Here is a 27,955-nt window from a genome sequence, read left to right as displayed (position 1 = left end):
ACTTCTAGAATTCCAGTTGGATTGTGCCTTTTTACAAGCTCAGTACAAGCCAAATAATTCTGCTGGCGTGACCACTCCTGCAATGTAGCTTTCCATTCTTGGGAGTGGGTCTTGAATCCACAATCTTCAGAGCCAGACGCAGAGCGAGAGTGAAAGAGAATGAAAGAGAGAAACTCCGCTGAGAAGGATCTTGTCATTGGGTCTTGAATGCCTCTAATTGAATTACTTTATAAGTCTAGATAAAACAAAATGAGATTGCTGTTATTTGTCTTGTTGCAGACAAAACTGAGTTAAGACCAACTTTAAGAAGGTAAAATTCTCCTATTTACTGCCCTGGGGGTTCTGCCAGGAGAGTCAAAGCTCCTTGGGATTCATGGTCAGCAGGAGGGCTTGAATGGGAACAAGAACCACAGTGTGCTCATCACCTGTGTTGGCCAACAATAGTCTGTTGGAAAGCTGTTGCCTACTCGTGTGTGGTGGGCAGAGGATGGGGCAAGGCCAAGGAACCTTGCCGAGACCCTGCAGACACCACTCCCAGCAAGGGGAGCAAACTGACTTGTATTCAATCATCAGATCTCATGCAACAGCAGAGGGCAGCAAAAAAGCCAAGTGGAGGCAGAAACATTCTCACTATTTCCATGGATTAGAGTTTCAGCTGTGTGGGTTCACTGTCCATTGTCAGGAGCAGTAACCCCACCAATGTGGGACTTAAATAGGTGGTTCAGGGGGCTCTGTGGGTCTCGAGCTGAGGTCACGAGAGGATGTTGTAGGAATCCAGCAGTGTGTCGGGCCCACTATTGTCACCAAGTGATTCACAGTCAGAGATTTTTTTTTCAGGAGACCAATCATTATGGATCAGTCATAACATCTCCTCCTCACTGACAGTCAAGGATGTGTGCTGAGCTCCTGGCTCTACTCTGTCCAATCTCCTGTGGCTAGGTCCTGCTCAAGTACCATCTACTTCATTAGGAGTTCGAGGAGACTCAAGAAGCTGCATCCATCTTTAAAGACCCTCACCATCCGGGACATGTCTTCTTCTTGTTACCACCATCAGGGACGAGGATAGGAGTCTGCTATCATCAGGTTTCTGAACAGCCCATGAACTCTAAACAGTTGCACTATTTTTTTTGTAACTCTTAGTAACGTTTATGTATTGCACAGTGCTGGAACGAGAAACCAAGTAATTTCACAATGTATGTCAGTGATAATCAACCTGTTTTGGCAGTGAAAGAACTGTGATGGTTAATAATTAGTAAATAGTGATGTGGATTGTGCTAATGTTGTAACAGGAAACCACAGACAAAAGTTGTCTATCATTGTAGTGATAGAAAATTGGATTTACTGCTAGACCTGTGGATCATCATTTTATTCTGCAATCTGACCTAGACTCAATTAACTCTTCCTATAGATACCATTCTGTTAACAAAATATAGTGTTACAGGTAATCTCATCAACTGAGAATGTATAAGCTGCATCAAACTCTTGCTCAGCTAGATCAGCTTTGCCTGGTTTCCTAGTGTTCAATAGTTCAATTTAATATCAGAGAATGTATACAGTGTACAGCCTGAAACTGTCACTCTTCGCAGACATGCACAAAACAAAACAAAGAATGACTGACAGAAACATGAAAAGCCCAAAGACCTACCCTCTCCTCTCCCATGCACAAGCACTGACCTTCCCCCTCTCTTTCCCCCACTTGCACCAGCAAAAGCACTGACACTGCTCCCCCCACCACAAGGCAAGCAAAAGCATGGTGTGCACTACAACCCGATTCTGATTCTGATACAGCAAGGCAACAGGCCTGTGGACGAACTAGTCCACGCCAACCGAAATGCCCCATCCTAGCTAATCCGATTTGCCTACTTTGAGCCCCTATTTCTCTAAGCTTTTCCGATCCATTTTCATCCAACTACCGTTTAAAAATTGATTTGTACCAAACTCAAGCAATTCCTCTGGCTGCTCATTCCACATGTATACTACAGTAAATGTGGCTGATCTGGTTCAGTTAGTTAATGGTGACAGCTCCAGGATGTTGATGGAAGGGACTCAATGACATCATTGAATCTCAGGGATAAGTGGATTGATGTGCTCTTGATGGAGGTGGTGATTGTCTGTGAATTAATTCCCACTTCTCAGCCTATTCCTGATTGGAGGAATGAAGTTCCTGAAACATTCACTCTTTCTCCCTCTACAGATGTCATAAGAGACCATCAATGTTTGGGTGGATGATCTTTCATTGGAGGAGTTTTGATGGAAGATCATCAACTCAAATCACTCAATTTATTTCAGCCTCCGTGGACACAGCCTGAAGGTTTCTGTCCTTCTGGAGACAGCTTCTCACCTCAGTCGTGTTCGTCTGCATCTGTGAGGAATCTGTGGTGATACTCTTCCGTTTACTGTTCAACCATTTCCGTAATTCATCAACCACCTTCAATGAAATGAGAATGATACATTAGTCACACCCAGTTTTAACAAATTTTATTTTTGCACAATTAAATTGTTTGATTCTTTGAGCTCAACATGAGTTTTGAAGCTGTCTTTCATTTTCTGTTAATTATTTTTGCAATTATCTATTTTTGTGATGGTTATGCAAATATCATAATGTGGTTTTGAGTGGTGAGAGAAACCTTTACAGACTAATATTTTGTAGCATGCTTTAAAGAATTTGCTTTAATTCCTACCTAGTAGAATAAAACTATCTTTCAATCACCCTTCAGAGTCCCAAGGCCAAGTAAGAATTAAATTTTATATTGTAACTGTGTCCCATTGGCACCTCCAGTGGATCACTCAGACAGAAACAAGTCCACCAAATTTCTTTTATCAAAGAGCAATGAAATGAGCGGAGAACTTCTGGATAAGGGGGTCAAATGTTATGAAGGTGAGATGAAAATGAACATTAGAGATCATGATCAAATCAGCCTGATCTTAATAAATGGTGATGAAATCCTGAAGGAAAATGTGGCTGATTCTTGCTTCAAATTCATAGCTCAATAAAAGACTCCCTAACTATTCATTACTATTGTGATTATATGCGGTGAGTAAGATCAGGAGAAATTCATAGATTTATGGAGATATAGAGCAATACTGTTTGGATAGAGGCCCTTCGAAAAGCTCAAGCCATATACGGTTCTCACCTGTTAGTTCCAAATTCCTGTGTTAGACTATGAGACACTGAAGCAGAATTAGTCCATTTGGCCCATTGAGTCTGCTCCTTTCAACCCCCACCCCTCAAAGAGTCACAGTCCGGAATCCGCATTCCGGGTCTCGATCCGGTCCGAGTGCTCCGGACTCCGGGTCTTGCAGTTGTCCCGCCCATCACCCGTGAACTAGTTAGGACCCTCCTGGCTCAAGGAGGCACACCTGTGACTCATTGAGCTGCAGATGTTTATAAGTGGCCTTGGGACTGGGACCAGGTGGGTGGTTGTTTTGTTCTGTATCCTGTTCTACCCTGCTCGGAATCCTGTTCTGCCCTGGTTGCCAGCCTGTTCTGTATATGCTCTATCCGGTTGGTCTTGTTCCCCTGCTTCTCTCCAGTGCGATGATCCCGCGGTTCCGCCTTATTCTCCTTGCTTGAGCTGCCACGCTGTCGGTTGCCTTTCCCAATTTACCAGTGTATCATGGTAGTCCTGCTGTTCACCCTGGACCCAGCGTCCTACCCATTGCCTCCGTCGGGCGGGTCCTGCCGGACTGCCGCTGCCCTGGTGGGGATTCTGCCCCCTCCTACCCGTTGTTTCCGTCGGGCAGGTCCGGCTGGACTGCCGCTGCCCCAGCAGGGGTTCTGCCCCTTCTTACCCGTTGCCTCCGTCGGGCAGGTCCGGCCGGACTGCCGCTGCCCCAGCAGGGGTTCTGCCCCTTCTTACCCGTTGCCTCCGTCGGGCAGGTCCGGCCGGACTGCCGCTGCCCCAGCAGGGGTTCTGCCCCTTCCTACCCGTTGTTTCCGTCGGGCAGGTCTGGCCGGACTGCCGCTGCCCCAGCAGGGGTTCTGCCCCTTCTTACCCGTTGTTTCCGTCGGGCAGGTCCGGCCGGACTGCCGCTGCCAAGGCAGGGGTTCTGCCCCTTCTTACCCGTTGCCTCCGTCGGGCAGGTCCTGCCGGACTGCCGCTGCCCCGGTGGGGGTTCTGCCCCCTCCTACCCGTTGTTTCCGTTGGGCAGGTCCTGCTGGACTGCCGCTGCCCCAGCAGGGGTTCTGCCCCTTCTTACCCGTTGCCTCCGTCGGGCAGGTCCGGCCGGACTGCCGCTGCCCCAGCAGGGGTTCTGCCCCTTCTTACCCGTTACCTCCGTCGGGCAGGTCCGGCAGGGGTTCTGCCCCTTCTTACCCGTTACCTCCTTCGGGCAGGTCCGGCAGGACTGCCGCTGCCCGGCAGGGGTTCTGCCCCTTCCACATATTGCTCCCTAAGGGTTGTCCCCCACACCTGCCCAGGTGTCCGCGACTGGCCCAGGCCTCTGTATTTTCCACCTGGGAGGCGACCCTGCCCGGGATCCATGCGGCCTGTCCTAGGGACTCCTACTCTTGCCTCCCTTCGATTCCCAGGGACTGTGCCCCGCACCTGCCCAGGTGTCCACAACTGGCCCAGGCTTCTGTGTTCCCGCCTGGGAGTCGGCCCTGCCTGGGATCCCTGCGGCCCGCCATAAGGAAATTACCTATCTACCTACCTGCCTGCCTGTCCCGAACTGCGGGATCTGCCAGTTTGCCTGAACTCCGGGAGCCCGCTCCGCTCTGCCTGCCTGACACTCTATCTACCTGAATCCCAGCTCTACCCTTAAATGCCATGGCATCCCCATCCTGTCTTCCCCCTAGTACTTCCGTGACTGCGTCCTGCATTTGGGTCCATCCGGCCGCGTTCCTGACACAAAGCCCCAACCCTCCATGTACATATCCAAATACTTCTTAAATGATACCACTGTACCTGCCTCAACCATTTCTTCTGGCAGCTAATTCCATATACTCACCACCCAGTACCTCTCAGGTCCCTTTTAAATTTTTCCCCTCATGTTAAATCTATGCCCCATAGTTCTAGTCTCCCCAGCCCTCTGGAAAAGACTTATCACCCATCTTATATATGTTTCTCATACTTCCAAACATCTCTGCAAGTTTGACTCTCATTTTCCTACGTTCCAAGGAATAGAGACCTAAGCTGGCCAACCTCTCCATATAACTCAGGCCCTCTAATCCTGGAAACATCTTCAAATATTGTCTGCACTCTTTCCAATTTACCATGACTTTCTGATAACAGGATGACCAAAATTATACACAGTATTCCAATTGCATCCTCACCAACAACTTATGAAACTGCAAAATAATGTCCAATCTCCAATGCTCATTGCCCTGACTAATGAAGGCCAGTGTGCCAAATGCCTTTTTCCGAACCCTGTCCGCCTCTGACACAGCTTTCAAACTCATACTCATAGTTTCCTCTGTTCCTTTACGTCCCAAGTGCCCAACCATTCACAGTAAGTGTCTGTAGGGAAGAAATTCTTACCCGGCGATTGAAAACGCAGTAAATAAGGAAAACGAACAGACCCTGGAGACTGTTGATGACCGTGAATAAGTGGGAGAACACTGCAGTGCTCTTATCAACTTGAAATATTCCAAAGATCCACGTGGATCCCAAAACAAACATCCGTGCTGCAGCTTTAATGGTTAGGGTTCTGTAGAGAAGAAGGAAAAAGAAACCAGGTGAATGAAAATCACAGGAATGATGAAATTCCTTTCATGTGGGATCTTTCATACCCACAGGACTTTCTCAGAAGCCAACAGCACATTCTTGTGTTTATTGGATCCATTGTGGGCCCCAGGCATCACTGGAAAGGATATTGCTTATTGCATCAAAACTGCCCTTGAGAAGGCGGTGGTGTGTCACTGCCTGGAAGTGCTGCTTTCCTTCTGGTGCAGGTGCTCCCATGAAATGGTGGGAAAATGAGTCCCAGGATTTAGACTCAGTCACGGCAGAGGAGCGGTGATATATTTCCAATTCAGGGTGCTGTGCTACATAAGACATGAAGCAGGTGCAGAAATTGCCTCTTTGAATCTTCTCTGTGATTTGATAAGATCACAGTTGGTCTAATCTAATCTTGGTTTTCACAATACACACCTCCTCTCTGTAAACCCATTGACTCTTTCATAGCTCAAACATTTGTCAATTTCTGTCTTTAGAATACTCAATTACTGCATATCTGCATCACTCCGGGGTCGATCACAATCTTTCAAGTTATGAAGTCTCTCCTGATTTGATTTTGAAATGTGTCATCCCCATCTCGAAACTGTTCTTTGCACTGAGTGCCACCATCTTCTGCTCAACTTATTCTCTATCCCCTTCATAATCATTTGTTTTTCAAAGTTGGCCCTTCTCACCCTTCTGAAGTATACTGAGTGAAGTTCCATTCTGCTTAAATGTCTCTCGAACATCGGATCAGCCTGGTAAACCTTCTCTGCAGAGCACACCAGTCAATTTGTAAACATAGCCAAGAATGGATCGTGAGGGTGAGTGGGAAGAAGCCTTCAGGGCTGTTCAGAATCACCTCATCTGCCTATGTGATCTAGCCCCAGAAGGAGTTCTTCTGTCATGAAGTCCAAATGCCTTCTGAAAACCCAATGGCTCCTCCTTCTCTACCTTATTTATTATTAGATTGACGATAGGAATCATGAGATTCCATTCATGATAAAATGTTGGCTATCCCTGGTCATGCTCAGATTATTGAAGTGTCTTCTGAATGAGACCTTAATGATGTATCCCATCTTTTGGTGATACCATCAAACTTACATTGTCTGTGCACCCGTTCCTGGTCATTGGGTTTGAGGGTAAGTGGCAGCAATTGTGTCAGTCCTGACACTGTTCTCACATGGCATGTACACAAGTACATTTCCAACAGCAATCTCTGGCCAATGAACTGACCAGCACCCCACTTCCAGTGTCACCATTGGCAGAGATCAGCACCATGGACAGAAGCCCTTCCTGGGAACCGGCTAATTGTCACCGCACTTACACACCAGGGTTCAATTGTAAAATAATCTAATTCTACTATAAAAGATAGAGTTAATTTGCTGTTACAAAACAACAAATATCATGACATAGATTCAGTGGTCACTTCATTACGCACATTTGTAACTCTGTTCGTTAATGCAAATATAGAATCAGCCAATCATGTGGCAGCAATTCAATGCACAAAAGCATGCAGGCATGGTCTAGAGTTTCAGTTGTTAATCAGAATGGGGAAGAAACCTGATGTAAGTAACTTTGGCTGTGGAATAACAGTTGGTGCCAGATGGGGTGGCTTGAGTATCTCAGTAATTGCTGATATCCTGGGGTTTTCATGCACAACAGTATCTAGCATTTACAGAGAATAGTGTAAATTTTGTTTGTTTTTTTAAAAATCCAGTGAGTAGCAGTTCTGTGGGCAAAAACACCTTGTTAATGATAGAGGTCAGAGGGGAATGAGCAGCCTGGTTGAAGCTGAAAGGAACGTAACTGTAACTCAAATAACCATGCATTATAACAGTGATGTTCAGCAGCAAAGATTCTTCAAACACACAACACATCAAACCTTGAAGCAGATGAGCTACAGCAGCAGAAGATGTTGGTGTATGTAATAGACATGCCTAATAAAGCAACCACTAGTGTGTCTGTGATAATAAAGTTTTTCAGTGCTAACAAACCTGATTCTGATTCTGAAAGGTGAGGTATGTGCAAGGAGATCTTGGTGTCCCCTCCCTACACTTATCCAAAGAGGATGCAAGTGCATATATTTACTTTGTAACATCAAGGATGCCTCAGACATTTGGGACCTAGCCACATGGGTCATGTGCTGTTGGCTCTCAGTAGGAGTGTTTCTGTGTTTTGCCAGGTCACGAACAACAGCAGCTTCCATGTCAGGACTCTGCCCCGTGTCAGGGTCCCGAGAGGCTGGGCTAGTGATGGACACATAGTGGACCATAGAACAGAGTACATGGCACAATACAGACCCTACAGCCCATGATATTGTGATAAACTTTTCACCTTCTCCAAGATTAAGCTAACTCTTCCCTCCCACATAGGGCTTCATTCTTCTTTCATCCATGTGCCTATCTAAGAGTCTTTCAAATGCCCCTAATGTACCCCCCTCTACCACCACCCTGGTAATGTGTTCCACACTCCCACCATTCTCTGTGTGAACAACTTACCTCTGAGATACCCCCCTCCACTCAATACTTTTCCTCCAATCACATTAAATTATGCCATCTTGTATTAGCCATTGTTGCTCTGGGAGGAAGATGCTGGCTGTCCACTCCATGCCTCATATCATCTTATATACATTCATCAAGTCACTTACTTGGTTTCCTTAAGCTTTGACACCTCCTTGTCGCGTGAATTGAAATGGCGTCTCAGTAAGTAGAGAGTCGAAAATAAAAGGACTGTATTGACCTGGAGAGAAAGAGAGAGTGCAAGAAGGAAAGAGTGTGTGAGAGAGAGAGAGAGTGAGGGAATGATAGAGGGAAGAGTAAAAGAGGATGAGAGAGAAGAAGAGTGAGTTTCATGAGAAAGACAGAGTGGATCCTCCAAATCCCACACCGAATTCACCCCTCCCATTTTCCATTCTCACTCACTGACACTCACACTTACTCCTCAATGATTATTGGCTTTACCCGTGACAATCTCTCTTACTTTATCTAAAATTCTCCCTGTCCGCACAGAATTCTGGAGCAGCTCAACGGGCCAGCAGCATCTATGGAAAGGTGTTTTGGGCTGAGACATTTCAGCAGCTCTGGGGAGATTTAGACTTGTTCAGGGTAGCCCTACCTGGAAGAGACTTAGCAGTGTGGTAATCTAATGCTGGAAATCTAAGCAACACACGGAGAATGGTGCCAAAGGGTCTTGGCCCGAAACGTCGATGGTACTTTTTCCCATAGATGCTGCCTGACCTGCTGAGTTCCTCCAGCATTTTGTGTGAGTTGCTTGGATTTCCAGCATCTGCAGAATTTTGCTTGTTTCTGCTTGTCCTCCATCTCTCCCCCTCAGACTCTTCACTCATACATTTTGGAAAACCAACATTCTTCCAGGGGGTGGAATTTTCCACAGAATCCAGATGCACTGGGATGACTAGGAAACCCAGGAGAGGAATTAACTGGGAATTGTTCACCCTCAACCACTATGCTGAGTCAGTGGGATCCGTGAGCTGGGAATTCCAGGCCAGAAGGTTGGGAAGCAGCCCTCAGTTTCTCTGCTTCTTTCCTCCATCCTGCCCTGAATCAATGACCCGGTGCCCCTCAACCTGCCTATTCCTCCTCACTGCTCTTCTTAATTATGCAGAGAGACACAACCAAACCCAAGGACTAGGCCCACCCTACTCAGTGATAAATAATAGGATGATGAAGATGGTGGAAAGAGATACCATACTTCAAGAACAGGAATTGCTTTTAGATCAAAATCTTTCATTATCTCCAAAGTGTGAGACATTTGACAAACTGTCCCAACACTTGGGGTAAAGTGGTATCTAATCTGCAAATGTGCCGATGTCTCAAAGGGACGAAAGCAACCATGAAGATTCCATTATCACTGGGCCCAGTGCACACACGACTCAGAGAGGGTCAGGGGTGGGGTGGAAATAATGGAGGAAACTACCCAGGATGTGCAGGCTGGCTGCATCATTTGTGTTGGTCAGTGGCTGGAGTTCAGGATAACACAGGATGGGGTTGATAGGGGCAATGGCTCAGGGTTAGGAGAAAGGGTTGTAAATTTAGTGGGCTCCATCTTGGGCACTAGCCTACAAAGTAACCAGGACACCTTCAAGGAGAGATGTCTCAGAAAGGCCGCGTCCATTATTAAGGACCTCCAGCACCCAGACCATGCCCTTCTCTCACTGTTACCATCAGTAGGAGGTACAGAAGCCTGAAGACGCACACTCAGTGATACAGGGACAGATTCTTCCCCTCTGGCATCTGATTCCTAAATGGACATTGAACCTGTGAACACTACCTCACTTTTTAAAAACACATTATTTCTGTTTTTGCACAATTTTTAATTCATTCAATGTATGTATACTGTAACTGATTTACTTATTTATTATTACTATTTTGTTATTTTTTCTTCTATCATGTATTGCATTAAACTGCTCCTGCCAAGTTAACAAATTTCACAATACATGCAGGTGATAATAAACCTGATTCTGATTCTGAAAGCAACAGATCAGGGGTCAAAGGCCAGCCCCTAGGTCAGAGGTGCGATTCACACACACCTGAGGGCCAGGTTCACTGATATTTCTTCAGTTATCAAATGTGCTGACCACGCTGAGTGTCAGACACATTAACATTGAGAGGACACGATGCTTCTCACAGTCCATGAGTGATTCGTGAGGGGTTGTTACACTGGACACAGCCCCACAACAGAGGCACCACCCTTGACTGTGGTCCTTCCCCACTGAGCTTTTGCAGTGTCTGCACCGAGCTTCAGTGCATCCCCCAAGCTCGTCCTTCTCAACCCTGGGCACCGAGAGACTCCAGAGCACAGTGATATCTGGTGTCTGTGAACCCTGGGCATAGAGACACACCATGTAGACACACACAGGGGCCTAAAAGTGAAGCACACAACAAGAGAGAACCCTAGTCTGAAATGGCTGGTGTGTAGAGAGAAACAGGAAGCTTACCAGAATCACGAAACAGACTGGGCCCTGGAAACTCCAGTTAAACCCCGACTCGTGCTTCAGCCAACAGCTGTGAAGATGGAAGAGTTTCGTCACTGGGTGGCAGTCAGTTTGTGAAATACATTGAGAATGTCAGCGGATCTACAGTGCAGGAAATTGGCAGCCAATCTCTGCACGGCAAAATCCCAAACAATAGCAGTGTGCTGATGACCAATCAATGCCATTGGTTAAGGGATGTTGGCCTGAATGTGGGGGAAAACAGGCTGTGCTCTTCTTTGGTATAGTTTTGTTTGATAAGTTCTGTCCGTCTGAAACTACAGACAGGACTTGGCTCTGATATCTCCTCCAATGACAGCACCAGCGACAATGTGACTCCCCCTCAGCTCTGCACTGGAACTCAACCTCTGTCCAGAGAGTTGGACATCTGTCATTAAACTGGGAGGGTAGATCCACTTAGCACAGGATGGACTTGAGAAGGATGGGAAGGGGCACCACCCTATCTCAATCCCTGCCTCACATGCAGAGACTAGGTTTGATAGTGACCAAGTCCAACAGCATCAGGCAGCTGGTATTTCAACAGAAGCCTTCTTTGCCTCTCTCATTGTGGTCAATCCCAGAAGAAGTTGAGGGAATGATTGGCCATTAGCCTATCAACTCTGCAATGTTTTGTGAGACTAGGATCTCAGCCAAACTCACTTTTGCGGGTCCTTGGATAGAGATCAGTGGGATATCAGGTCACTGCAAACTCTCCCCTTTGATCACAGGTCAACAGGCTGCCGAGGTGGGTGGACACTTGTTGGATAAGGGTGTAAAGAGCTGTGGACCTAGATTAGGGAAATGGGTTCCAGTCAGGACTGTATCATGGTCCTGATCGTTAATTCACTATCTTGCTCCCAACTTCCTTTGATTGTGCCATGGTTCAACCATTAATTTCCCATTTGCTTCTAATTCTCTCTGATGATGGCACACCTGGTTTCCATCAAGACCTGCAGCATAAGAACCCTGGTGTTACAACCACTAGTTGCCAGATCGTTGGTTTTGCCTGTGTGGTGATTAACATTTCTCGGCCGCTTAGAACCGTGTGTTCCAAGTTTTGCTCCAGTTTCAGGGTTTACCTATGAAACCCCATCTCTCTGTGTCAAGGCTCCCTGTCAAGGTCCCTCCTGTTAGCTGTCCAATTTTCACGTCGGCATAAGCATCCTAACTCAGTCTCCGTGCCTGTGTCCTGCGCTTGGGTTTGCTTCATTCGCTCATTGCAACAGAATGATCTGGTCACAATGGACCTTTGCGGGCTTGAAAACCTTGCAACAAGCCTTCGCCAGCCAGTGCTCCCTACTGGGTCTGCATGATCGACTTCTCCGGGATGTCATGGAGAAACTCCGTTCCCTGTCAGCTAACGTAACAGAGATCAGTGACCAGGTGGACCGTGTATCCACTCATTTTACCCCATCCACTCCTGGAACTTTGTCTAGCCATCCCAGACAGCCTGTTTTGGCAACCCCCTACGCTTCAGCAACACCCCCGCCCAGAGAACCTCACGTACCTGAACCAGAGCACTACACTGGAGATTTGGGGAAGTGCTGGGCCATCCAATGCTCCTTGGTATTCGACCAGCAGTCATCCACGTACTCCAGGGATAAGTCAAAGACAGCTTATATCATGGGGCTGTTGCGGGAAGCGCCTTAGTGTGGGCTACAGCTGCCTGGGATAATCAGCTGGATATCTGCTCATCTTTCCCCACCTTTATCACAGAGATGAGAAAGATTTTGACCACCCCGTCCATGGAAAAGATGCCGCTACGCATTTACTCACTCTCTGTCAGGGCTCATCTGTGGAATGCTCTGCATCAGAAGGCAGTGGAGGCCAATTCTCTGCATGCTTTCAAGAAAGAGTTAGATAGAGCTCTTAAAGATAGTGGAGTCAAGGATATGGGGAGAAGGTAGGAACTGGGTACTGATTGTGGATGATCAGCCATGATCACGTTGAATGGCGGTGCTGGCTCAAGGGCGGAACGGCCTACTCCTGCACCTATTGTCTATTGCCTCATGCAGTGTTTCTGAATATTCCGTGGAGTTCCGGACGTTAGCAGCCGACTCGGGGTGGAACAATGAGGCACTCCGAGGGGTATGTCAGAATGGTCTCAGTGACATGGTGAAAGATGAATTGGCGGCAAGAGATGACATGACAGCCTGGATTCCATGATCTCCCTAGCCACCAGGTTGGACTATCGTCTTTGAGAATGCCAAGATCTGGTCGTCCACCACCTTTGGCCACTCCATGGCACTCTTTACCATCTCCCACCAGCACGAGCCTCTCTTCTCCTCCTGCTCCTAGAATAGCTCCCAGACTGGCAGTTTCCACTGCCCTGGGAGAGGAACCCATGCAGCTGGGATGGAACCGGCTTTCTCCCACAGGGCGACTCCGGAGGTTGAGAGCAGGGGTGTGTCTCTATTGCGGCCATTCCGGCCACTTCTGAGCTACCTGTTCCTTTTGGCCAAAAGAGAAGGCTCACCAGTAGAAAGGGGGACCCTGGTGAGCCAGACAATATTCCATTCAGTCCCCCGAACCCGGATGCAGGTCCCAGCTACCTTACGCTACAACCAACAATCCCTGCCTCCGTCAGTTCTAGTGGACTCCGGCATTGAGGGAAACCTGGATGAAGACACAGCTTCCCAGGCCGGAATTCCTCGGGAGCCGTTGAGTGCCCCTCTGGAGGCCCGGGCACTGGACAGTAGACTTCAGGCCCGAGTCACACACTGCACAACACTCCTGTTTCTTATTCTGTCCGGGAATCATCAGGAGGAGGTATGATTTAACTTAATTTCCTCTCTTCAAGCTCCTGTAGTCCTTGGGTAACCCTGGTTAAGCCGCCATAATCCCTATCTTGACTGGTCCACGGAAAGATAGCCAGCTGGAGTCCGTTCTGTCACTCCACTTGTTTACACTCGGCCCTATCCTGTATGAAAGTCACCATGACCTCACCTGCCTCTAAATCCTCCAACTTATCCAAGGAGCAAACACGAGGAAATCTGCAGATGCTGGAAATTCAAACAACAACACACACAAAATGCTGGTGGAACACAGCAGGCCAGGCAGCATCTATAGGGAGAAGCGCTGTCGATGTTTCAGGCCGAGACCCTTCGTCAGGACACTTATCCAACTTATCCAAGGTTCCAGCAGAGTATCACGACCTGGGAGAAGTGTTTATTAAACAATAGGCTCTTACCCTGCCTCCACACTGACCTTACAATTGCGGAATTGACCTTCTCCCCGGAGCCCCTCTACTCACCGGTTGGCTGTATAATCTGTCCCGGCCGGAAAGGGAAGCCATGGAGGCTCACCTAAATGACTCTCTTACGGCGGGCATTTTCCGAGCCTCATCCTCCCCTGTAGGTGCAGGTTTCTTCTTTGTGGGGAAGAAAGATGATTCACTGTGTCTGCACCCCTGCATTGACCACTGGGGCCTGTTATGAATGTGCCACAACTCTGAGGGGCTGAAGGGTACAAAGTCGCCCCCTCCTTTTTGAGAATCGCAAGATCGCTATTAATTCGGGTCTGAGACCCAGGAAATGAGAGAGACGTCCAGAATACACAAGGTTTGGAATGTGGCCTGACATCAGCGAAATGGAACCACTGATAACGGCCATTGTCTCTTGGAGACGGAATTGTGTATTGAGTACTGTACTATTCATTGAAACCCCTCAGGGGACAACCAGAGTGGTCTGGTTTAGGGATTGCATCATCCCAACCTGATTGACATCTGAGACCCCGTGAGTAAGGATAAAAGAGGGGTCTGGGGAACAACCACTTTAGACGCACCAGGAGAAACGCTAGTGATCCCGTGACAGCGTTTAATAGCGACAGCCGGTGGGGGCTCGTGTGCGTCCTCCCTTGCCAGGGTGGCGGGCTCATCACGGAAGAATGGTTTAGCTAAAGGAGAGGTCACAATTGAACGGCCACGACAAAGAGACACCTGACGGATCGAAATCATAAAGGTTGGAAAAACCCGTAGCGGTAACTGTTCCCATTCTATTCTTATCTCTCTCTCTCTCCAACAATTGCAACACAGCGACAACCAAAAGACAGCAGCTTGTGGAACTGCAATGAACTGTATATTCCCATCGGACAATTCATTATCCCCTAGACAACGATAGAGCTTATTTCTTATTGATTATTATTATACCCGCACTTTTAGATTTAGTACTGATGACATATATTATCTGTATATTTGCATTGATATTATTTTTGTGTATTTTTACTGATAAATACTGTTAAAAATAGTATCATCAGACTTCAACAGACCTCTCTATCTTTGCTGGTAAGTGACCCAGTTACGGGGTTCGTAACAGGCCTAAATAGCATCACCATAAAGAATTAGTATCCACTGCCCCTTATCAACTCTGCTTTCGAACCACTTCACGGAGCCACCATCCAAATTGGACCAACGAAGTGCCTACCATCTAGTCAGGATAAGGGACGGAGATGAGTGGAAAACAGCTTTTTACACCCCTCTTGGTCACTTTGAATACCTGGTCATGCCATTCGGTCTCACCAATGCCCCCGCTATCTTCCAAGCCCTGATAAACAATGTCCTTAGGGACTTTATTAACCGTTTCATTTTTGTTTATTCAGTTGACATTTTAATCTTCTCCTGCAGTCTTCAGGAACACACCCACCATGTCCGTTAGGTTCTGCAGAGGCTTTGGGAGAACGAACTATTCGTTAAGGCTGAGAAGTGCAAGTTCCATGCCCATTCTGTCAGTTTCCTGGGGTACATCATCAAGAGCGGGTAAGTGAGGGCAGATCCCGAAAAGATCCGGGCGGTGGCGGAGCAGCCAAAACCCATGACACTCAAGCAACTCCAGCGATTTCTGGGGTTCCCAAACTTCTATCGTCGCTTCATCAGGGATTACAGCCGGGTTGCAATGACCCTTACTCGACTCACCTTGCCTACGACCCCTTTTCACTGGGACCCTGAAGTGGACTCAGCCTTCTCGGAGCTGGAGAAGCGATTCACCTCCGCTCCCGTCCTGGTCCAACCTGACCCCTCTCGCCAATTCATTGTGCAAGTCGATGCCTCTGACTCTAGGGTGGGAGTGGTCCTCACCCAACATTCCGGCCACTGACCAAAACCTCCTTCCCTGCACCTTCTTCTATCGCCGGCTGTACCCCGCCGAATGGAACTACTGTCACATACCCCGTGACCAGGTTAAGTGTCCTTGGAGAAAGGTAAATAATCAGCAGAGGAACCATAACATTAAATCTTGTCTCACTCTCTCTCATTTGTGCTGGACACCTACCCCCTCTCTCTCTCAATAGCAGCACAGTTCATGGGTTCAATTCTGGACCCCGTTTCAAGCTCAGTTTGCCCATCACACTATGATGTAGGGAACCGGGAGTTACTGGCCGTCGGACTTGATTTGGAGGAGTGGAGGCACTGGCTGGAGGGAACAGAATATCTGTTTATTCGCTGGACAGATCACAAGAACCTCGTATACATTCAAACCACCGAAAGCCTGAATTCCCACCAGGCCCATTGGGCATTATCTTTTGGCTGTTTCGGATTCACACTCACCTATCATCCTGGTTCCAAGAACAGGAAGCCCGATGCTCTCTCCCGTCAATACGTCTCCGAGGAGGGCCTTCCCAACCCCGAGACCATCCTTCCAGCATCCTGTGTAGTGGCTGCCCTCATCTGGGAGACCAAATCCATAGTCAAAGAGGCCCAATGGACTCAGCCTGACCCAGGCAATGGACCCTCCAGTCGCCTCTTTGAGCCTGATTCTGTTTGGACTCATTTTCTCCAGTGGGGGCACACTTCTCATTTCACCTGCCATCCTGGAATTGATCGGACTCTGTCCCTTCTGAAGAGACATTTCTGGTGGCCCTCCATGGATGCTGACACCCATTCCTTCGTCTCTGCCTGTTCTGTTTGTGCCCGCGGAAAAGCCTCCCACCGACCACCTGCTGGGTTGCTTCGTCCCCTACCTGTCCCTAACCGCCCTTGGTCTCACGTTGCGCTGGATTTCATTACTGGACTACCCTCTTCACATGGGAACACTGCCGTACTCACCGTGGTGGACTGCTTCTCCAAAGCTGTGCATTTTATAACTCTTCCCAAAGTCCCTACAGCCCGTGAGACAGCCGACCTCCTTGTTCAACATGTCTTCCACCTTCATGGAATTCCCTCTGACCTTATTTCTGACCGGGGCCCCCAATGCATCTCGCAAGTCTGAAGATCCTTTTGTCAAGCCCTTGGAGCATCAGTAAACCTGTCTTCCGGCTTCCATGTGTAAACAAATGGTCAAACAGAACGAGCTAACCAGGATTTGGAAGCAGCACTGCACTGCATAACTGCAAACAACCCGTCATCCTGGAGCGCCCATCTTGCCTGGGTCGAGTAGGCCTACAACTCCCTGGTCAGCACCACCACCGGAATGTCTCCATTCGAATGCTCCCTCGGTTACCAACCCCCCCTGTTTCCCACATATTCAAGATTCAAAAACTTTTTTGTCATTCTAACCGTACATCAGCTCTGCAGGGCAGAATGAGACAGCGTTTCCCAGGGCAAGTGCAAACATAACATAACAAACGCAACACTAAATAATAAACACAACAATAAATAGTAAAACACAACAGCCACATGTCGGTCAAGATCAAGTTATAAGTGTCCAGTGCAAGTTAAAAGTGTCCAAAGCAGAGTCAGGTAGAGCAGCTATTTAGCAGTCTGACTGCCTGTGGGAAGAAGCTGTTTAGTAGCCTTGTGGTTTTAGTTTTGATGTTCCTGTAACGTTTACCTGATGGCAGAAGAACAAACAGTTCATGGAGAGGGTGTGAGGGGTCTTTAATGATGTACAGTGTCTTCTGGAGGCATCGACTCTGAAAGAGGTCTTGGACAGATGGTAGGGAGACCCCAATAACCTTCTCTGCTCCCCTAACCACCCTCTGCAAGGCTTTTTTGTCGGCAGCACTGCAGCTGGAGTACCAGGTTGTGATGCAAAAGGTCAGCACACTCTCAATCACACTTCTGTAGAATGTAGTTAAGATGTTAGTGGGGAGTGATGCTTGTTTAAGCTTCCTCAGAAAGTGCAATCTCTGCTGGGCTCGTTTCACAATCCCAGTGGTGTTCCTGGACCAGGTGAGATTGTCCGAGATCTGCACCCCAAGGAACTTGATGTTTTCCACTCTCTCCACTGTGGAGCCGCTGATGCTGAGGGGTGTGTGCTCAGGCTGAGACCGTCTGAAATCGACGATCAACTCCTTGGTTTTGGTGACATTAAGCATCAAGTTGTTGTCACTGCACCAGCTCTCTAGGTGTTTGACCTCCTCCCTGTACATTGTTTCATCATTTTTGCTGATGAGCCCCACCACTGTGGTATCATCAGCAAATTTAGTGATCAGGTTCTCCTTGAATCTGGCTGCACAGTCATGTGTTAGCAGTGTAAACAGCAATGGGCTGAGCACACAGCCTTGTGGGGATCCAGTGCTCAGTGTGATGGAGTCAGAGATGTTCCTGCCAACATGGACTGACTGTGGTCTCTCTGTCAAGAAAATCAGAATCCAGCGACACGTGGCAGTGTAGTCATATGAAGATGACATTGCTGTGCCTTCAGATCAGGCCCATCTCCGCTGGTGCTGCAAGATCTGGAAGGATACACGCTTGACACTGCTCCACTCAGCCGACCGCAACCGGAGGATTGCCGATCACCATCGGATTCCTGCACCTGATTATCGGCCTGGGCAGAAGGTTTGGCTCTCTTCTAAAGACATCCCCCTCAAGAATGAACCCAAGAAACTCGCTCCTCGCTACCTGGGACCATTTGAGATTGAGAGTGTCATCAACCCCTCAGTGGTCAGACTCAAACTGCCCGGATCCGAATTGAAACCCGTGCCTGTCAACCATTTGTGCCCTCCTGCCGAACCTCTCCACCCGCCCGGATCAATGACGACCACCCAGCATACACCATCTTGCTCCTAATTTCCTTTGATTGTGCCACGGTTCCAACCGTTAATTTCGATTTGCTTCTAATTCTCTCTGATGATGGCACACCTGGTTTCCATCAAGACCTGCAGCATAAGAACCCTGGTGTTACAACCACTAGTCACCAGATCATTGGTTCTGACTGTGTGGTGATTAATGTTTCCCGGCCGCTTAGAACCGTGTGTTCTAAGTTTTGCTCCAGTTTCGGGGTTTACCTATGAAACCCCGTCTCTTTGCATCAAGGTTCCATGTCAAGGTCCCTCCTGTTAGCTGTCCAACGTTCACTTCCGCATAAGCATCCTAACTAAGTCTCTGTGCCTGTGTCCTGTACTTGGGTTCACTTCATTCGCTCATTGCAACAGGTTAATTGGTAGATGCTTTGAGATGCCAAATGGTCTCCTCCTGTTGCCCCTATGATTCCTAAGATTCTCCTCCGGCCTATAGACAATCTCGGACCCCTCAGTGGCTCAGCAGCTGAGGTCAGTTGGGACAGGAGCTGTCAGCGTTTGAAGTCAAACCCTCCCCAGTCTCCGGGAATATCTCAGACAAGATCCATAATAACCCTCGCAAATGTTTTCCTTTTTACAAGTTTCACAGCAGCTTCCTACACCTTACCATGCAATCACCACTTGGGGAATATTTAATACAGTACTATCAAGGTTTCTGATGAAGGATAGCGGGTGAATTGTATACTTTGTTCTCAGAACTGGTACAGGACTCAGCTCACGTCCTGTGTGAGGGCAATGGTGCAGCCAATTGCGCCGCTGCCTCTAGGACCCGGGACAATCCTGACCTCGGTTGTTGTCCGAGTGGAGTTTGCAAGTTCTCTCCATCACCACGTCAGGATTTCTCCGAGAGCTCCGGTTTGATCCCACATCCCAACAGTTTGTTATTGACAGTAACTTGCCCCTTGTTGCGGGTGGGTGGAGAAAGCATCAAAGGGGAGTTGATGGGAATATATGGGAGGATAAGATGCAGGGGTAGAGGGAGATAGGGAGAGGGGCAATGGGACTAATGGGCTAAATCCGCAGGAATCCAGCATGGACCAGATGGAAGGAAAGGCTCTTTCTGCGTCAGTCAGTTGTATCACTCTATCACATTTCCTTATCATTTAATACTCACTCGGTCTCTGTTCCATAGCCTCCGGGGTTTATTGCCGCTGAGATAATGACGATCACAGCAGGAACAGCATAAGCAGAAATGTACAGGTATCTTGGTTTGATGATATGTGTTCCAGTGTAATTGGTGACTGTCAGGTGTCTGGACATGATGAAAAGCTGCAAACTGTCCAGGAACATCCAGACGAAGACGGCAAGGAAGAGGTAATGCAGACACCCGGCAATCAGGGCGCACACAACCTAAAGAAAGAGGCAACACAGTGGATAGTGAGCAGCTCGGGGCAAAAGCAGAGGGCAGTCAGAGACAGGGACGCAGGCAGGAACATGCAGAGATGGGTTAGTGATGCACAGACGGTTACAGACAAGTGAAAGAAACAGAGAGAGATAACCACAGCTAAAGACATTCACACGGACACAGAGAAAAACACAGAGTCAGAAATGGACTGACAACCTTTTCCAGCTCCCTCTTACCACTTCTCTTCTCCTCACCTGCCTATTATCTCCCCCGGTTCCCATCCTTCCCTTTCTTCCCTGCTCCACATTCCTGTCCGATCAGATTCCTTTTCCTTCAGCCCTTTAACATTTTCAGCTATCACCTCCCAGCTGCTGTATTCGTACCCCGCACTCCCCACCACCCACACTCCTTCCCCATCACCTCATCTCACCTATCACCTGCCAGCTGCTGTATTCGTACCCCACACTCCCCACCACCCACACTCCTTCCCCATCACCTCATCTCACCTATCACCTGCCAGCTGCTGTATTCGTACCCCACACTCCCCACCACCCACACTCCTTCCCCGTCACCTCATCTCACCTATCACCTCCCAGCTGCTGTATTCGTACCCCACACTCCCCAGCACCCACACGCCTTCCCCTTCACCTCATCTCACCTATCACCTGCCAGCTTGTATTCCTTCCCCCTCCTCTCCCTCTGATTCTGACTTCTGCCCCCTTCCTTCCCAATCCTGATGAAGGGTCTCAGCCTGAAATCTCAACTGTTTATTCCCTCCATAGATGCTGCCTGACCCGCTGAGTTTCTCCAGCGTTTTGTGTGTGTAACTCAGAGATACTAACACAGAGACACTGAAATAAACCAGTACACCAACACATGTACACAATGGAAGAGATAATGTGCAAATATATAAAGAACACGGTGGTGATACACACCAAAGATTTATTAATGAGTAGTAATTCAGTGATACAATTAGAATAATACACAAAGGAGATGGAGGAACTCCAAGGGTCAGTAGGCATCTATGAAGGGACACGGACGTTAGACGTTTCACATTGCCTGACCTCCTCTGTTCCTCCAGCTCCTTTGTGATTTGCTCCAGGTTTCCAGTGTTTACAAACTCTTGTGAGTCCATAAACTTAGAACAACTTTGGTACTTTTTACAAAATACCTTGTTGCAGCTCCAGATCTGTAAAGTGTGCTGATGTCACTCATTCTCCAGTGACCGGGAAACTCAGTGACACGGTTAATCCACTGCACCCCAGGGTGAATGTGAATGGGGAGGTTTGGAGTGTCCGGTGAGGTCATTGGGCAGGAGGGCAGAGGGAGGGAAAGGGCAACGTTCTGTGGTGACAAGACCGTGGGGAAGGGGAGGGTCTCCAATGCTCAGAGGCTTTGGCCACTATTGCAATGAGGGTCTGATTAAAGGGATGGCACGTTGGTCATGATGAGTCAATGGAAGGAGAGGACACCAGAGGAGAGTGGAGGGAGAGCATGGACTGAGATCCCACCACTCCCACGTTAAATCTGGCTTTTCTGCAGAATTTGACTAACTGCACATTCAGGAGCTATATGAGAATTAGAGGTGGTAATTTGGATTTCTTACCGGCTGTTTAATCCGCATTCCGATCAGAAAGATGAACTGTGCCAGGAAGAGGGTGATACTCAGGTGCTTGTGGAGACTGGTGTTAGCATTCTGGATGGATTTACAGTTGACAAATACGACGATGGAGGCAGCGAGGCAGAGCAGGGAGATGATGAGGCCGATGTAGGTGATCATCTCCAAGTGCCAGTCGTCAATCTGCAAGCACAAAGTGGGGAACCACGCTCAGGAATCGGCTGTGATAGAGTCTCCAGGGACAGCATTAGACATGGTGATCACTGGTGGTACAAAGCAATTGCACTCACCGCTACAATACCATGTCATCCACATCTGATACCGTACTGTATCCCTGGCACGTCTAACAAAGGTGGGAGCAATAATTGATCTGCTGGAGGAACTCAGCGGGTCGAGCAGCGTCTGTGGGAGGAAAGGAACTGTCGGTGTTTTGGTTTGAAACCCTGAATCAGAAACAGAACATCAACTCAGTCCTGATACGGGGTTCAGAACTGAAATTTTGACAGTTCTTTTCCCCCTACAGATGCTGCTCGACCTGATAAGTTCCTCCAGCAGATTGTTTGTTGCTCCTCTGTCCAACGTCGGTTGTCCCTCACGTATCTGTAATAAGGGTAGGACTTACATCATGAATGGTGAGGACCTGGTGTGTGGAGGAACAGTGTGTACAAGTCAATGTATTCTCGAAGGTGGAAATAAAGGTCACTAAAGCAGTAAAGAAGGCATGGTTTAATTCCCTGTATTAGTCAGGCAACAAAATATAAGTAAGGTACAGGCAGGAAATGCAAATCTTTAAGCAACATTGTGTAGACCACAGCTAGACTGCTGCTGAGTGAGCTGCTGGACTTGTTCTCTGAAACTGTGGCTATGTAATTTCGTGAGAAATGGTGACAGAGCGACTTCTCCTCTTTCAAGCCTCCTGCCAACATTTAGTGGTTATCCTGTCTCCCTCCGCACTATGGGAAAGTGTCATGAAAAATATCAGTGCAGAGGGTGAAAAGAAGTCCTGGCTCACCGAACCTATCCTCTTAAGACATGCTTTCCAATCTGGTAAATCCCCCCTAAATCTTCCACATCATTCCTATAGTGAGGCAAACAGAACTGAACACAGTGCTCTGAGAGTGATCTAACCCACAGTTATATCGAGTTGGAATATTTCTTTGTGGTTCTTGAACTCACCCACCACCCCCCCCCCCCATCTAACTAAGGAAGGCCACCACACCATATGCCTTCTGAACCATCCTTTTGACTTGCATGGATCAGTGTTTTGTTTTCCTTGCAGCAGAGGGTGCTGACGGAGCACAGAGTGAATAGATACTGGGAAAATTTACACCATAGCAGAAGAGTCGAAATGCAGTCGCAGAGGTTGAGCGGATGGGGTAAGGAATTTGAAGGGATTTGTGGAAGGATTGTTTTCACCCATTGGGACACACTGCCTTGAGGGGGTGACAGAGGCAGGTGCATCACCACATTTCAGCGACATCTAGACGAGGATTTGTATCACCAGTATATAGAAAGCTACAGAACAAATTTTAATGTAGGTGACCCTCGATGATCAGCATGGAGAATGTGGGCTGAAGGGTCTGTTTCTGTGTTTGTGTCTCTCTCACTCTGACTCTCTTCATTCACCCTTTTCATCTGACTACAGATTTTTCTATTGAATAATTTCTTACCTCAGTCTGAACCGGAGCCATTAAAACAGCAAAGCTTGTCAGATGGTTACACTGGCAGATTACATGGGTCTGATTGGAATGGATCCGTTCACAACCATCAGATAACCAGACACTTCTCTCTTTGATATTACTCCAATAGACACATTCTGGCTCTTTGCCATCTTCCTTTTCCTGTTTCCAGATAAGGACAATTTATTTTAACCGTTATTGAAAATATTCTAAAGGCAACTTAAATCTTCACAGCCACAGGACAGGAGATACTGGTTAGAAACAGAGCGAAGCTCCATCTACATTGTCCCATCAAACTTGTGAAGTGCAGGGCAATAAAATTAGAAAAGATTACCTTTATTTGCCTCATGAACATAAAACCTTTGAAACATACAGTGAAATGCATCATTTGTGTCAATGACCAACACAGTCTTTGATGAAACCCATGTGGTCACAAAGAGAAAGAACAAGCTACTTATAGTTACTGGCAGGAATTGAACCCCTGTCTTATTGCTGGCACTGTAAAGTGTTATGTTAACCACTCTGCTACTGTGCAAACTCGATGGCTGAATGGGTAATTACAGTAATGCAGTAATGGGTATTTTCCTTTCAATGAAATGGTGGTTGTACTTTGTAACCAGTTACTCAATGACCTGAGAAATGACAGCAAGGGACTCCTCCTTTGATGTGTCTCACCACCAGTCTCTAAACATTCCCCCATCTCTCTCAGGTGAGGGATCTCCACTTCCTCTATCAGGCCTCATTGTACTGTCCCTGAGTAATGGTGACTGGAAAGGCCACCATAAACTGACCTGAAATGGCCCAAACCCAGTTTCCATGGAAATGTTATACCTAAACCCAGGATCTGCACCTGTTCAGCTTCCCATTTTGCATTTTAGCAGGAAGTTTATCTTAAATTGGGGAACATCACAGATTGTAACCACAAACCTGGTTGAGTTTCAGAGTCAAATTGAACTTTTCCTTCCGATTAGAGCTGATGGCCTTGTTGCTGATGGTGGCGGCTATCACCTTGGAGTTTAATGACACATTGTTCTGAGATGGACGGCCACCTTTAATCTCTTGGTTCAGCAGGGATTCCAAGTCTTTGAATACAATTAAGGAAAAGGCCTGAAACTCTGTGGAGATAATAGATCAGCCTTTGGTGAATGTGGAGAAACATCACTGTAACACTGCAGCAACTGGATATAAAGGCAGGTCAACACAAAACACACACATTGTAGTAGCGCTTTGTAAGTCTATTAAAATCAGCTGTCAACGGGGATGGACAAGGAGATCATCATGTGGGCTGCTTTATCGTGGATCGTGTTAAGTTAATTTGCGTTGGTTAAGCTATACTCTTCCAGGTAAATGGGAGTCTATCACATTCCTGACCTGTGTCTTCTGGATGGTTCAAAATCTGGAGATCCACAGAAAATGATGTCTTTCTGGGAAAGGAGATAAGACCATAAGACCATGGATCAGAATTAGGCCATTCAGCCCATTGGGTTTTATCCACCATTCCATTATGGCTGATTTATTATCCCTCTCAACTCCATTCTCCTTCCTTCTTCCCTTAAACTTTGATGCCTTGCTAACCAGAATCAGAATCAGATTTAATATCATTGGCTTATGTTGTGAAATTTGTTTCTTAGGGCATTAGTGCATTGCAATGCATAATAATAATAATAAACCTTTAAATTACAATTAGAATACATAAAGAAAATTATATTAAATAAGTAGTGTGAAAAGATAGCGTAAAGTAAAATGGTAGAGTTCTTGGTTTCATTGTCCATTGAGGAATCTAATGGTGGAGAAGTTCCTGAAAGGCTGAGAGTGTGTCTTCAGTACCTGTTTCTGTGTCGTTGATGGTAGCAATAGGAAGACAACATGTCCTGGGTGATGAGTTTCCTTGATGACAGATGCCGCCTGTTTGAACATTGCCTTTTGAATGTGTCGCTGATGGAGCTGGCTGAGTTTTCAACAATCTGCAACTTTTTCTAATCCTGCACAGTGGCCGCTCCATACCGGACAGTGATACAAATGGTTAGAATGCTCTCCACAGTACATCTGTAGAAGTTTGCGTGCGTCTTTGGTGACATACCAATCCTCCTCAAACTCTGAATCACACATAGCCGCTGTCGTGCCTGCTTTGTAATTGCATCAACATGGGTCCAGGACAGACCTTCAAAGTTGTTGACTCCCAGGAACTTGAAACTGTTTACCCTTTCCACTGCTGACCCCTCGATGAGGATGTGTGTTTCCTCGACTTCCCCTTCCTAAAATCCACAATCAGTTCCTTGGTCTTACTGAAGTTGAGTGTAGGGTTTCTGTTGTGACACCACTCAACCAGCTGATCTATCTCACTCCTGTACACTTCCTCAACTTCATCTGAAATTCTGTCAATAATAGTTGTGTTGTCAGCAAATTTAAAGATGGAATTTGAGCTGTGCCTAACCACACAGTCATGGGTGTAGAGAGAGTAGAGCAGTGGGTAAGCACGCATCCCTGAGATGCACCAGTCTTGATTATCAGCAAGGAGGAGGTTATTTCTGATCTGCACTGACTGTGGTTTCCCGATGACGAAGTCAAGGATCCAGTTGCAGAGAGAGATACAGAAGCCCAGGTTTTGGAGTCTGTTGATTAGAACTGAGGATATGATTGTGTTGAATGCTGAGCTGAAATCAATAAAGAGCAGCCTGACGTAAGTGTTGCTATTATGCAGGTGATCCAAGGCCAAGTGGAGTGCCAGTGAGATTGCATCCAATTGTAGCGACAGGCACTGTTTATTCTATTTTATTTAGCAACACAGCATTTAACAGGCCCTTCTGGCCCTTTGAGCTGTGTCACCCAGCAACCCACAGATATAACCTTAGCCTAATCGTGGGACAATAAACCACAAACCGGTCTGACTTTGAATGGCGGGAGGAAATCGGAACACCCAGTGGAAAGACGCGCACACGGGAAGGAATGTACAAACTTGCTTCCAAAGGACACTGGAATTGAACTCCGAATTCTGATGCCCGAGCTGTCTTTGGTACCGTGGCACCCTCACCACAGGTCCAGCTCCTCGTTTAGGTAGGAGTTGATTCTGGCCACGACCAAACTCTCAACACACTTCGTCATGGTAGATGTGAGTACAACTGGGTAATAGTCATTGAGGCAGATCACCCTGCTCTTCTTGGGCACTGGTATTGTTGTTGCCCTTTTGAAGCGGGTGGGAAATTCCGGCTACAGCAGTGAGAGATTGAAGATGTTCTTGAACACTCCCACCAGTTGGTTGGCACAGGTTTTATTTCCCTACCAGGTTCACCATCAGGCCCTGATGCCTCTTGAAAGCTGTTCTGATGTTGTCCTCTGAGATAGAGATCACGGGGATTCACACAAGCAGAGATTTATTCTCTCTTTCAAAGCCATTCATGACGTAAGGTTTCTCTTTGGAGAAAGTAACGGCTTGTAAATCCTGTCAGAGCTGACATGCATTTGATTCCATCTCTAACTTCAATTGGCATGTGTTTTTCTCTCTTAAAAATAGCCTTCAGTAGGTCATACCTGGTCCTCTTGTGTAGTTCTGGATCACTGGTCTAGAATACCACATATCCAGCTCTCAGCAGTCTACAAATCTCCTGGTTTATCCATGGTTTTTGGTTTGGTAACATCGAGTATGTTCCTGAAGGCACACCCTCATGATTCCCACCTGAGTTGCATGCAAAGAGTTGCCACTTATCAGCACCATCAGTAACCTATCAAGCCCCATTTTAAATATCCCCAATCACCTGGCCTCCACAGCCTCTGACTAAAGAAATACTTGCACACCTCTATTCCCAAGGGATGTCCTTGTATACTGAGGCTGTGCTCTCTGGTGCAAGACTCTCCCTGGCCTTTCAATATTCGATATGTTTCAGTGAGATCCACCCTCATTCTTCTTACCTCCGTCATATGTTAACCCTTTCATTCCCACAGTCATTCTATTGAACTTCCTGCTGACCCTCTCCATGATCAGATGAGCAGATATTCTGAACGTAGCAGATACCTGTCGGTCTGCAAACTACGTACTGAAGTCTCTCAGATTAATACAAAATTTGATATCGTCAACTGGATCTTACTGTTGATTACACATGGACTAAAAACAGTAGCCAAGCACTGCTCATTCTGAACTGCATTTGATTTCTACTCAAGGCAGATTTGTCTTCACCGAGGTTTACACAATAAGATCAAACACAGCAGCATATTTTGATGTAGGGGAACACAGACTGATCCCACAGAGTAATAGTTCAGTCAACAACCTGGACAAGGTAGAACATCCCCTGTGAATGAGTCTGTAAATCACTGGCCAAACTCATTCTTGTATCGTGTACACAAGCATGGGAAAGAAACAGGAAATTTACCAGTGTTATTTTCTCCAGCAATGGTTCTCCAGTAAATCTCGAAGGAATTATTCTGAGTTTCCAATTTCACCAGTTGGTCTCCACTCGCACTGTTCCTTTCAGGCACCTTGACCGTAAGAACTATGAGGAAAGTTAAAGTAAGGTGAAGCATTCAGAGGCAAAAGGGATGTTCTCTCTCTCTCTCTCTGCTGATAACTCTTTAATCAATGCCTCTCTGCAAAGTCTTGTTCAGGCTTTCTGAGAATCCCATCTGATGGATACAATTTGCAACTGGGCTTTCTTGGGCTGAATTAGCTTATTGTAGTAAGAAATCAATTAGTCTCAGTTCCCACAGAACTGAGTGAAA

At 47.1% G+C, this 27,955-nt stretch overlaps 2 protein-coding genes across 2 annotated transcripts in view; both read right to left on the bottom strand.

Annotated features, from left to right (window-relative positions):
* LOC140740134 (uncharacterized) overlaps positions 1–27,955 on the bottom strand; it is a 187,924-nt gene that overhangs the window by 93,439 nt on the left and 66,530 nt on the right. The gene's annotated exons all lie outside the window — the stretch shown is intronic.
* Positions 34–27,760, bottom strand: LOC140740310 (adhesion G protein-coupled receptor E3-like). Its single transcript, XM_073069464.1, has 10 exons — positions 27,610–27,760; positions 24,173–24,360; positions 23,237–23,407; positions 21,555–21,749; positions 19,718–19,953; positions 10,618–10,684; positions 8,308–8,399; positions 5,481–5,649; positions 2,342–2,428; positions 34–235 (listed from the first exon to the last, which is right to left on the bottom strand). Exons 1-10 carry the CDS (start codon positions 27,758–27,760, stop codon positions 194–196), a joined length of 1,398 nt encoding a protein of 465 aa, XP_072925565.1. The 3' UTR covers positions 34–193.

The sequence above is a fragment of the Hemitrygon akajei genome, chromosome 16 (assembly GCF_048418815.1).
Source record: "Hemitrygon akajei chromosome 16, sHemAka1.3, whole genome shotgun sequence".
Classification (NCBI taxonomy): Eukaryota; Metazoa; Chordata; class Chondrichthyes; order Myliobatiformes; family Dasyatidae; genus Hemitrygon; species Hemitrygon akajei.
This window is presented reverse-complemented; position numbering and strand designations above follow the sequence as displayed.

Bases quoted from the DNA above. Each gene is read 5' to 3' on its own strand.
- LOC140740310 (XM_073069464.1), bottom strand. From the start codon at position 27,760: ATGCTTCACCTTACTTTAACTTTCCTCATAGTTCTTACGGTCAAGGTG. The intron at 21,750-23,236 runs GTAAGAAATTAT...TTGTGCTTGCAG, and splicing joins TGGCTCCGGTTCAGACTGAG to ATTGACGACTGGCACTTGGA. The intron at 2,429-5,480 runs GTAAGAATTTCT...ATTTCATTGAAG, and splicing joins ACTGCGTTTTCAATCGCCGG to GTGGTTGATGAATTACGGAA.